Below are 11,212 nucleotides of genomic sequence, written 5' to 3' on the forward strand. Positions count from 1 at the left end.
ATCAGCCGAGGAGAGCATCATCATCAAAGAATCACACTGACAAAAGTGGATCCGACCCACCAGCAGCCACAAATCCCACCCTAAACGTCAAACCAAGCTCCAATCAAAGAAGAGACCTTGAGAGGGGCGTGACCCAGATTTAGATAAGAGGCTTAAATCCATGAAAGCTGCATACGTACAAAATGGTGGGACAAAAAGAAGGAGTTTTAACGAAAAGCCTGCAATACTGCTCATTTTTACACTAAAAAATCAATCATGGTACTAATACTTTATCCTTTATTTTGTTCTTATCGTTAAAACTCAAAGTTTTCAAATCTTTTTTTCATTAATTTTCCTTAAAAAGAATGGGAAGGGGATAAGGAGATAAGGAGAGAGTGAGGAGTTGTCACCGACCCAAAGCCATAGCACGTGATCGGTAACTATAGCGATAGTAAATTAGGTTTATTTTTTCGAAATGCAATGTTCTACTCAAGCCTATAGCGTCTTCTACCTAGGTGATTAGTTAACAAACTTGATTTTGTTTATAAACAAACAACACTACAAAAAATATCATTATGCAGATTTCCTTTGTAAAAGCATAATAAGGGAGCAAGAAAAAAAACATACGGAAAGCCGAGATGAAATTTTAGAATACTAATAACAACATTTTTCTAAAATCAAATTTATCAGTACATCTTTTTCTTTACTATGTTATCAACGATACGCCTTTTATTTTAAGAACATAATAACATACTTAACTAAATAACAAACTCATCATATAGATATATGTCATCTTCACAATTGTGTAAAAAACCACAATTAGATATCAAACTTACCACAAACATATATATATCGTCTTCTAACATGTGAAGGTTGAATGTGAGACCTCGTTCAACTAAATAGAGACTGTTGGATATATGTCAACAATCTGTGATATAATTATATATGCTAATAAATAATAAATGCGAATAAAAAAATACAAAGTATGAACAAAATAAAAATATAAAACAGACAACTTAAAGATCGAGACTTGCGTACCGTAATGTCCTTGAAACGTAAATTTCGTCCCTACTTAGTGCTTGTAGTTCTACGGATATCTGCTTCACCAGAATTCAACGATCAAGTTAGAATTTCAGCATTGGAAAACTTAACTTTTGGCGAATTTCTATGTGATTCTCTCAGTAAAAGGGTTTAGGAATGTAGAAGAAGAATTTGATATTTTCTGTGTTATAAATGTCATGCAGATGGATGTATATATAGTGGGATTATGCCTGTTCGCAACAAGTATAAGAATGAGATGTGACTGTTGGGAGACATCTCTTCAGAGAGGAATTCTGCTCTCTGCATTTTTCCATTGGCTTCTGACTTCATTTGAAAATATAAGTTTGTTCAAAAATTCAAAAAGAATTTAATTAAAAAATAATAATTAATTAAAGAATTTAATTTTCAGAGCCCAAGAGCCCCAAAGTCTAACCTTAAAGTTGAGCGTAATTTCATTCTCAAAGGTCCATTACTCCAATCACTATCTATAAAAGACAAAACCTTATAAAGTGAGGAAACCTTTTAAGAATGACCAATGTGGGACAATGAAATTTCTACTCAAAATTTCCAATAGAGACAACTACCGTAAAGACAAAGAATAGTTGGTTTATTACTATTATTTTATCATTTTTACAGAAAATAAAAATGAGGTACATTGTGTGTAATCTATTTAATCTTTTGGTAATATAGTCTCTAAACTAAATTTGTTTCCTAAATGTGATTGATTCGTGGTATGAAATGAATTTAAATAAAATATCTTTTTTTCTTTCTCAGTATACAAATGAGCTGAATACCTAAAAAGAACAAAAGAATCGAACTAGAAGTCGGTTTCTAAATTACAACGATAAAAAAAGGTACGTAACATGACGCGTGACTAGTAACAGTTACAACAGATAGAAAGATGATTCCTGAATGGTGTGTATACCATATTATCATTATGCGAATGCAAACCATTTATCGTTACTAAAATTCACTTGATTAATTAAGGATTCGTAAAGTTTTTAGTATTTATCTTTTATGCTTGAGATCAAATGAAGCGTATAAGAGATTAGATGGATGAAGAATGGTGGGTGGAAAGAGCTAGGGGAAGAAACTAAAAGAATGAATAGAAACAAAATCTTGTAAGGAAAATAACTTAAAATAATTTAGAAAAACTAATGAAAAAGGTGTGAAAACTTTGAGTTTTAATGATAAGGACAAAATAAAGGGTAAAGTGAATAGTACCAGAATTGACATTTTAATGTAAAAATGTGGTTTTTCGTTAAAGTGAACAGTATCGTAGACTTTTAGTTAAAACTCCCAAATAATTTTTATTTGTATACTTGTTTATTTTTTCTACATCTCTTCAACCATTATTTCTATACTCTTATTATCTATTCTTCTTCTTTTCCATGTACTTCGCTCCGTCTCCAGCACATTAAGGAAACCTAAAAGCTAAAAAACAAATGATTATCGGGGCCATATTATCGCCATGCAAACTCGCAACAGATGAGAGAGCCATTCGTTTTGCGAGAGGGTAATTATAAGTGCGTTTGTTGGAAAGATGACATGCTTCCACTTACCAGACACAGGAGAAAAAGTTGTGAAAAATACAGAGAAATTAAAGGGATGAAATAATGTTCCACTATGACGCATGCATGCACGAATAAGCAGGATGGGAAGACAGCTCATGCAAAACAACAAGCAATGGGTCTACTTCTCATCCTTCCACCAAAACGCATAGCTTTGTCGACCCACCTCCAAGAGAAATTCTTAAGTCCATAGACCGGACCAGATGGCTCATACGGCTCACACACAAACATCTACACCTCTCCCACCCTAATTTTTTTAATGTTCATTCGTGTTCAACTCCCCTCTCACACAACACCCATAATTCATTACTAACTGTGACCTCACACAAGAACTTCTTCACCTCCGAACGGCACAACTAACTGTGGCCATCCGACATGGCTACTTTTGAATACAAGTTGTACTTTGTGGTACGAGTGTGTGAGGGTACTATGGTAATTTTGGCCAGTATAAATTAGGTGATATCCCTAGGTTTGATAAACAACCATCAAAATCTAATGCAGTCGAATTGCTTTAAGTGTATGCCATCCTCCATGGATGATTGGGACATATAAACTGGGGATGTCCTTATCAAATGGCTTGAATTTATGTTTGTGTTCTTGGTGAATAGCAGGTGATCAAACACAAGAATATATAGTTGGTGCAACGTCTATGATCAACATCCAACATTAGTTATTAACAATTGTGACTCGTGACCTGTGACTATACTAGCTAGCTAATTGGTCCGCTACCAAATCTAAGTTAGGGTTTGTCAAATAATACTGTATATTATGATATCAAATGATTTAAAGAACTAGCTAGATTGTCATCTTCAAAAGTGATTTCTTTTAATTAATTTCCCATGTCAGATTAAATTTTTAACTTTTGTCATTTGTATATACATTCAGCATATAGCGTTGCAGACGCTTAATAATATATGTAAATATTATACCTAATCTTAATTAGTTAGTTAACCCTATGTGATTCTAACTTCTTCACATGCTCCTAACGATATAGATCACAAGTCTTATTAAAACTTAGGGTCCAAAACTCAAACGAAACTAACAAGCATTGGGAAGGAGGTTATGGCCATGTCTATTAGTAGATTAAATTCACCAAGGCCAGCAAACAAAGGAGATAGACTTACATGCGTTCTATTACACACCGTTCTAGCATTTTATGTCATCAATATTGTAGTGTTATGTAAAAAATTTAAAACACATGACATCACGTTATTTATCTAAAATTCGACTGGATTAAATTTTGATAACAATTTTTTTTGTTGTTGTTGTTGTTGTAAAACTGGGGGTCAAAAGACCCATGGAAAACATGATTAGTGTGTTTTGCAATTTGAAACGACTTTTGGCAAGGTTTATGTTTGGCAGTGTTTACAACAAGGCTTACTGTAATTATAGTCACTGGTACTGGCTAACTGGTTATAAATTTGATAAAAAATTTAATTAACAAACTTGGCAGGACAGACCAAGATTGTTATAAACGAGTTATAACGTATGTGCCATAATTAGCTAAACTGAAACACATGAGCGGTGACTATTTTATTTTATTTTATTTGGATGCTAATAAGAAATAAAGAATAGGGCGCAATTTTTTTTGGACGAAATAGCATGCAAATTGGTATTTCATTGAGCCTTGGTAGGCTTGAGGTTATTTGTCAAGTCATATTGCACGCTTGTCAACGTATGCTTCAAGCAAACATATCGACTGATGTCAATAATTTTTGAGCGAGCATGCCAACAGATGCAAACATATATTGAATGATCCTATCAAAAGATGTTCATAGCAACGCATACAAAAGTATGAGACTAGCAGCTACCCTGCCCTGCTTAGTGCCTATAAAGATAATTCGTCGAATAGTTGAAAGACAAATTTCAAAGGCATCTTAAATTTTCAAAGAACAGCACACAACTCTTCTGTAAACTGACCCACATTGCCTTAAGGTGTATCCGCCCCTGAGCATGAGCACACCTTTTACCCGATGCTCCAAGCCTATATGCGTGCACACACAAAAAATAACAATTTTTATGGGTTGAATAGGACTTATGGCCCAAGCCTATATACTCGCATCAACTGGCCCATTTGTGGCCTCTTTATTTTTGCCTTTAACCCCACACAAAGAACCAAATCGAGAGACAAAAATGGCAAGGAATTCAGGTGTTGCCATGGCACGGCAATTGCTCGGCAATCGCAGCAAGTTCTGCGCCGCGCTTCTTCATCGTCACAACCTTCCTTCCAGTTCTTTCCAAACCCTGGCTTCTTCAATCCCCACCTCACCACCTCCGCCGCCCACAGCAACCCCTTCCACCTCCCAACCCTTCTCCAATTCCCTCCACCACTCCCCAAACCCTCGCTTTCTGCAGCTTCGACCTCTCTCCTCGCCCTCGGGTACTCCCTTTTTTTGTTATTGTTTCAGCCATTGTTCAAAGTTTCAATTTTTGAATTTTGGGTTTTGGAATAGCTCATTAAATTGAATTCTTGATTAACTTGAATTTCAGGTTCCACAAACATTGTTGTCATTAAGTCAGAGGATGAATACAGCAGCGCAATCAGCAAAGCTAAAGGTAATTTTTCTGGGTTTTTCGAATTGTTTTGTTGTAAGAAAACTTATCAAACATTTATGCAAGTTATCTGATTTATTTGCTAAATTTCATATAGACGGAGCTGAGCCAGCACTTTTCTACTTCACTGCAGTCTGGTGCGGGCCTTGTAAGTTCGAAATACGTTTTCCTTTAAGCAACGAAGTCATTGGCACGAAATGTGGCGTAATCATGTGTTTTGAACTTAAAGTTGGTACTTTGGTGTGATCTCTTGTGCAGGCAGGTTCATATCTCCAGTCATTGGAGAGTTGAGCGAGCAATACCCACATGTAACAACATATAAGATTGACATCGACGAGGTGCGCATTCGCATTGGAATCTAGTTATATATTAAGTGTTGTTAATTATGAAATCTAGTTATTCGTTACGGGTTTCAATTCTCAAGTTAGTTTTAGCAATAACTTTACTTGTGGGCTCATAGCCATCTGGCATGGAATGGTTAGCTAGTTTGATGTAATTTTATTAATTTTTAATTTGGGAGCATGATTTTTTTTTTTTTTTTTTTTTTTTTTAATTCATACCTAACCTTGTTTATTCTATCTACAGGAAGGACTTACAAACACTTTGGGCAAGTTGAATATTTCCTCTGTGGTAAATGATTGCTCTTATTATGTTTGAAAGAAAATGCTCCAATTTGTTTTGTTCTTCGTATATAGCTTCTTTTATTCATGGCACTCATGGGATGATCTTTTTAGGATGGTCTTTTGAATGGATTATTACTGGTTTTGCTTCTTAGTATTTCTATATGTTTTAACTTGGATATGGTGAAATCCAAGCTCCATTTGGTTCGTGGTCTGATGTGTGTATTTTGGTGCAGCCTACATTCCAGTTCTTTCAAGATGGAAAGAAGGTGGCTGAAGTTGTTGGTGCTGATGTTGCTCGATTGAGAGACACTTTTGGAAAACTCTACAAGTAATTCTTTAGTACATTACACTACACTTGTGTGCTTTCTCTTTTGTGAATGCAGTGTTTATATTAAATGCATAATAGTTTTTAGCGGTTGAAGTTTCTCCAAATGCAATCAGTTCTATAGCTCAATTTATATTAAACCCTCTCGTAGGATTTCCATTTCATGTGTGTGTGTGTAACTAAAACTGTTGGTGTTGATGAAACTTAGAAAGTAGCTTTTGAAAAACGTGGTAGTTGCATAATTCATTTGCACTTTATCTTTGGAGCTTACTACTGGACCATATGATATACCATTTTGAGAATCAAAAACCAAAAAACTCTCCGCAATGTGGAACCTTCTGTGGTTTTTTGGTGTTATTGTTATGTGATGATGGTGTAGGTGGTCAACTGTGTTCCTCCTACATTTATGTCAATTTTGTCTCTTTTTTACGGTTACGGCACTTAATTATGCATTTACTAGCTACTTGATTGTCTGTTAAAAAAAAATTTTGCAAAAAGAAAGAAAATCGTAAAGGAAAACATTTGGTGGTGTAGCAATTGTTGGGGATCTGTATGCTGTTAAATTTGGGTTACTCTTGTTGTATTGGTTTAACTTGTGTAAGTAGTTTCCAAAGAGATGCATAAATTCAGGATTCTTGGACATGCTTGTGAATCGATAGTTCATGTTCTCTTGAATTGCTTTTGCATGTTAACAATAGAAAGCGTTCATGCATTTGCTTTTGTATTGCACTTCCTCACTCTCAGTCAAACGCAGAGACACTGACACATTTCCTTATAGTTTCTAGCTTTCTGCTGTATGATCTGGAATTATGGCTGAGCAGTAGTTTTGTGTTCCAGGCAGGAATGAGTGAGGATGATCAATTTGCGCCCGAAAAAAAAAAAGACGATCAAGAAAGACTTATGGACAAAGGGGAGAATAAACTAAAGGAGATTGTAAGAATTATTTTTGTGCTAGCAAGCTGATTGTAAGATTGCCTTTTCTACTATAAACGGTTAACTTGTTCGACAAGTTTGGTTTTTGAAGCTCTATCAAATTTGTGTTGGTTTATATGGTAATTAGTTAAAATCCAAAACCCTCCATGAATAGACAGTAGGGTTTTTCTCACATGGAAGTTTAATTGGAATCACTACCAAGATATAAACTATATATATTCACAATGGGTTAACAAAACAAAGCTATACATATTTGCCCCGCATATATGTGAGTCGAGCGTACTCCAGCCAAGTGGAGTTAACTAGCACACACCGTCGATTTTACAACACGTTATCAGTACGAGAAGCTCTGATGTTAATGGAAAGCATAATGCCACAAATCTTGTTCACCTCTGTCGCCTGGAATCTCACTGATAAGAAAATCTTTTCATTTCATCTTAAAATCTGTGTACTACTGATTTTCCTAAAGCAAATGTATATATGTTGTTGTATGACTGTATATCATCATTTGCAGAAGTAAAAGAGTACAAACTCAAAATTCATAAAGAATCTGATAGCCATGTAAACAGCCTCGGAATTCCAATTTGCAGACCTCGAATTGAAATACTTTCTTCTTCAAAGTTGTTCATACGCCCAGTACCTACAACATATCAAATTTTCAGAAAATTACAACACTGCGATCATCGCAGATGCTTGAAATACCACACCAGTTTTCAATTTCCGCAGAAAGTTAGATAGGCACCTTATGAGAACCAAAACTCTATTTCGGTAGCTCAGATCAAAATTATTTCTTCACGAAAGTTGTTCAATATCCTCTTATCCATATCATACTAACATTTGAACTAAATATAACGGTTTGATCTTCTCATAAATTACAGACACTCTTAACTCCAAAACTATGAGAACCGTTTCGACTTTTTCGAAATTCATTGGAGGAGGAACAACAATTGGAACTTATTGTTACTATTACTTCCTGAGTAACTAAAAGGACTTAGAGTTGTGAAATGAAAAATAATAATAATAATAATAAAATAAAAAGAATGAAACAAAAGAAGTAGCGAACCAAGAAAAAGAAAAAAAGCAAAAGATGAGGACTTAATCATTGCATTTTCTGTTTTGGCATATTTATGTATATGGTGTTGTTTTAAAGTCATATTACAAGTTCTATTTATTTATATTGGGTAGAATTATTACCCTTTGCTTTAAAGCTTTGATAATTATGTGAATGGTGCTGAATCAAAACCATTGTCACAAGTTTTATTTACTTAAAAGTAATTTATTTACCATGGTTGGAATTACCGCCTATTGCTTTAATTTATTTATTATATTTTTTGTTACGATGAGTACATACTGGACCTGAAGTTCTTCGATCAGATCAGAACCTGAAGTTTCTTGATCATCATCACATAAAATGATTAGACCTGAAGTTTCATCATGCAAAAGGATCAAGAATGAAGTCCCTAGATCCTCAAGATCGGACATGAAGTTTGTTGATAAGTAACTTAAGTTTGAAGAGCCGAAGTGCCACAACTTAATTGTAATAAATACCATGAGAGTCCCAATTCATAGGTTATTAAATAAGGATCAGAAGTTCCTTGATGTATGATACATTTTGCTAGAGAGTTCACATCTCGAAATTTTGATGATTATTGCATGTCATTGGGTATTGATGTTGAACACCATGTTTCTCATGTTCATACTAAAAAATGATTTAGCATAAGCATTTATTAAGCAGATGAAATTGATTACCCACGTTCTGCTCATAAAAATGAGATTGTAAGTTTTTCTACATGTGGACATACCATTATACATAATTCACTATTAAGTTTGGTTGAGACCAATTACCAACCATCAATATTTCTCAGTACAACTCGTATTTGAGCACCAGCCAAACATTACACATGTACAAGTTTTTGATTATATTATTTATGTGTCTATTGCACTGCCACAATGTACTAAAAATGAGGCCTGAAGGCAAACTGGAAATTTATGTTGAATTTGATTTACTATTTATCATTCAACATTTGGAACCCTTGATTGGGGATATGTTTACCGCGCGGCTTGCAGACTAGGATTTTTTATAAGACAGTTTTTCCGCTGTTAGGATAAGAAAATAACATCGTTCCAGAAGAATAATGAGAAAATATCATTCCATAAGAATGATGAGAAAAGACCGTTCCAGAAGAATGAATAGAATTTGTCTCATTTTGATTCATGAAGCAATCAATATAAAAACGAAATGAGAATAATTGAATGATGCAACGATATGCAAATCAAATGCCAGATGCATTTAATGATGCAACGAAAGTAATAAAATCACATATACTTGTTGCAAATGTGCCAACATGAATTGATGTTCCTGTTGGACGAAATAATGTGGTAACAAATCTGTTACACGCTTGAAGCGTGGCAGACCTTTAGATTCAAAAGGTTCAGTACTTCGAAAGAAGAAGAATATGACACTATTAAACTACTGCATTCCCAAAGCATAACTGTTGCATGCTAGAAGCATGACAGTCGTCGTATGCATGTCCCAAAAAAGACAATCCACAGACATGGGAATGTTGATGTCTCATGCATGAAGCATGATAGACATATAGGTTCCAATGACTCAACTCCCGGAAGTGGAGATTAAAATCCCAACTCTATAACGCTCTAGAGGAGGTTATGATCTGCATTCTCTAAATTATGACTATCCTAGAGAAAATTGTGTAATGCCCTTGAATAGGCAATAGATATCCAAAGAAATGAAAAGCTTTTATGCATGTGCATGCACATGAGAATATGTGATCAATGATTGATAACAACCAATGGTAATTTTGGTTTTTACAAGCAGCTACTAAATTCATCAATGAGCTATATTGATATTGAGTCACGTTCTTTTGTTCGTCGACGAAAGGAAATATTATTTGCCAAAAATGGAGAAAGGCAATTCCATTACAATCTTGTAAGAACGTAGAAAAATGGACCTATATATATATGTATATAATACAAACAGCCATAGGATGTTGAACCAAATGATGTTACATATGAGCATTTGTAATACAGTGAATTACACCAACATGATATGACATTAGGTTACTAATTGAAACATGAAATTATGCTTTTATAAATAAGTTCATATAAATGGAGAATTATATACGAAGGGTTATAAGTCGCCCACATCATATCTCCATAAATAAATCTCTCAAATATACATGGAAGCAAGTTGCTCTGTATAAATTATAAAGGAATATGTGTCATGAAGTGTAGAAAATCACTGAAAGATTCAGATTGCTTGAAGAAAATCCTGGAAGGGTAAAGCATAAAATATTCACTTAAATACCAATGGATGGTATAAATTGCCTTAATGAGTACTATCATTATGATATTGTTGTAACATACCAAAATCTCTTGCAAGAGTTGATAATATTAGATTTAGACTCATGAAGAGTCTAAAAAGTTTATAAAGTGTTGAGAGAGATATTGTCTCGAATTGCATAATCGAACAATATGCCAACACGAATCTTATCCATGATGTTTATAAAGAATCATATGGATTGAAGATTATGAGTTGAATACTCAAATTATTTAGACACTAAGAATGATTATTTATCTTCGTGAAGGTAAAAATAAATTGATATTTGATTTAGAAGTACCACATCTTAGTGAAGTATATGCTTTATTGTATTTACACAATACATTAAATGAAATGAAGCTTATCTATTAATATCTCCGAGAAATTACAGATATGTACATACACATGAGTTAAAATGAACAAACATGAGGGAACCTTCACAAAGGCTGCTCATGTGAAGTCTCAGTACTAGGAAATACCCCAGAAGAGGGAGGCACCGGAGCTTGATTATTTGAAGCCTCAATACTTGGTGAAACTCCAGACGATTGAGACAATGGGTGTTTTTGGAATAAAGACTCGAACCTGATTGTCATTTTGAGTCCGACCTTTGAATTTCAGTAGCTGGTCGAGCTTTCTTTTCATGTTTCATCGAATAATTATTTACAAGTGTGTGTAACACTCTATTCTCATGTTTGAGCCCTTTAATTTCTTGTTTAAGACTTGTCACCTCAGCTATCAATGATTTAACTTGGTGAGTTCGAGCAAGTAGGCGTTAGCCCATATTAGAAACAAAGTCCGCATATTGAATACTGAGAGCTAAAGAGTTTTGAACAACTGACTCATTAGACCG

General features: G+C 34.4%; 1 protein-coding gene across 3 annotated transcripts; it reads left to right on the plus strand.

The window, feature by feature from the left end:
- Positions 1-4,689: 4,689 nt before the first annotated feature.
- On the plus strand, positions 4,690-7,140 carry LOC137729283 (thioredoxin O2, mitochondrial). 3 transcript variants are annotated; one of them, XM_068468159.2, is made up of 7 exons: positions 4,690-4,971; positions 5,082-5,147; positions 5,242-5,292; positions 5,403-5,482; positions 5,730-5,774; positions 6,001-6,095; positions 6,871-7,014. In XM_068468159.2, the coding sequence occupies exons 1-7, from the start codon at positions 4,725-4,727 to the stop codon at positions 6,875-6,877; spliced, it is 591 nt and encodes a 196-aa protein (XP_068324260.2). In that variant the 5' UTR covers positions 4,690-4,724; the 3' UTR covers positions 6,878-7,014. The 3 variants fall into 3 exon arrangements, with proteins under 3 accessions (XP_068324260.2, XP_088533335.1, XP_068324259.2); XM_068468158.2 differs by having other exon boundaries at positions 4,692-4,971; positions 6,930-7,140; XM_088677209.1 differs by lacking the exon at positions 6,871-7,014 and having other exon boundaries at positions 6,001-6,188.
- The last annotated feature ends 4,072 nt before the right edge of the window (positions 7,141-11,212 follow it).

Source organism: Pyrus communis, chromosome 10 (genome assembly GCF_041283825.1).
Source record: "Pyrus communis isolate YQ-2024b chromosome 10, ASM4128382v1, whole genome shotgun sequence".
In the NCBI taxonomy this organism is placed as follows: Eukaryota; Viridiplantae; Streptophyta; class Magnoliopsida; order Rosales; family Rosaceae; genus Pyrus; species Pyrus communis.

Bases quoted from the DNA above. Each gene is read 5' to 3' on its own strand.
- LOC137729283 (XM_068468158.2), top strand. From the start codon at position 4,725: ATGGCAAGGAATTCAGGTGTTGCCATGGCACGGCAATTGCTCGGCAAT. The intron at 5,148-5,241 runs GTAATTTTTCTG...AATTTCATATAG, and splicing joins CGCAATCAGCAAAGCTAAAG to ACGGAGCTGAGCCAGCACTT. The intron at 5,483-5,729 runs GTGCGCATTCGC...TTCTATCTACAG, and splicing joins ATAAGATTGACATCGACGAG to GAAGGACTTACAAACACTTT.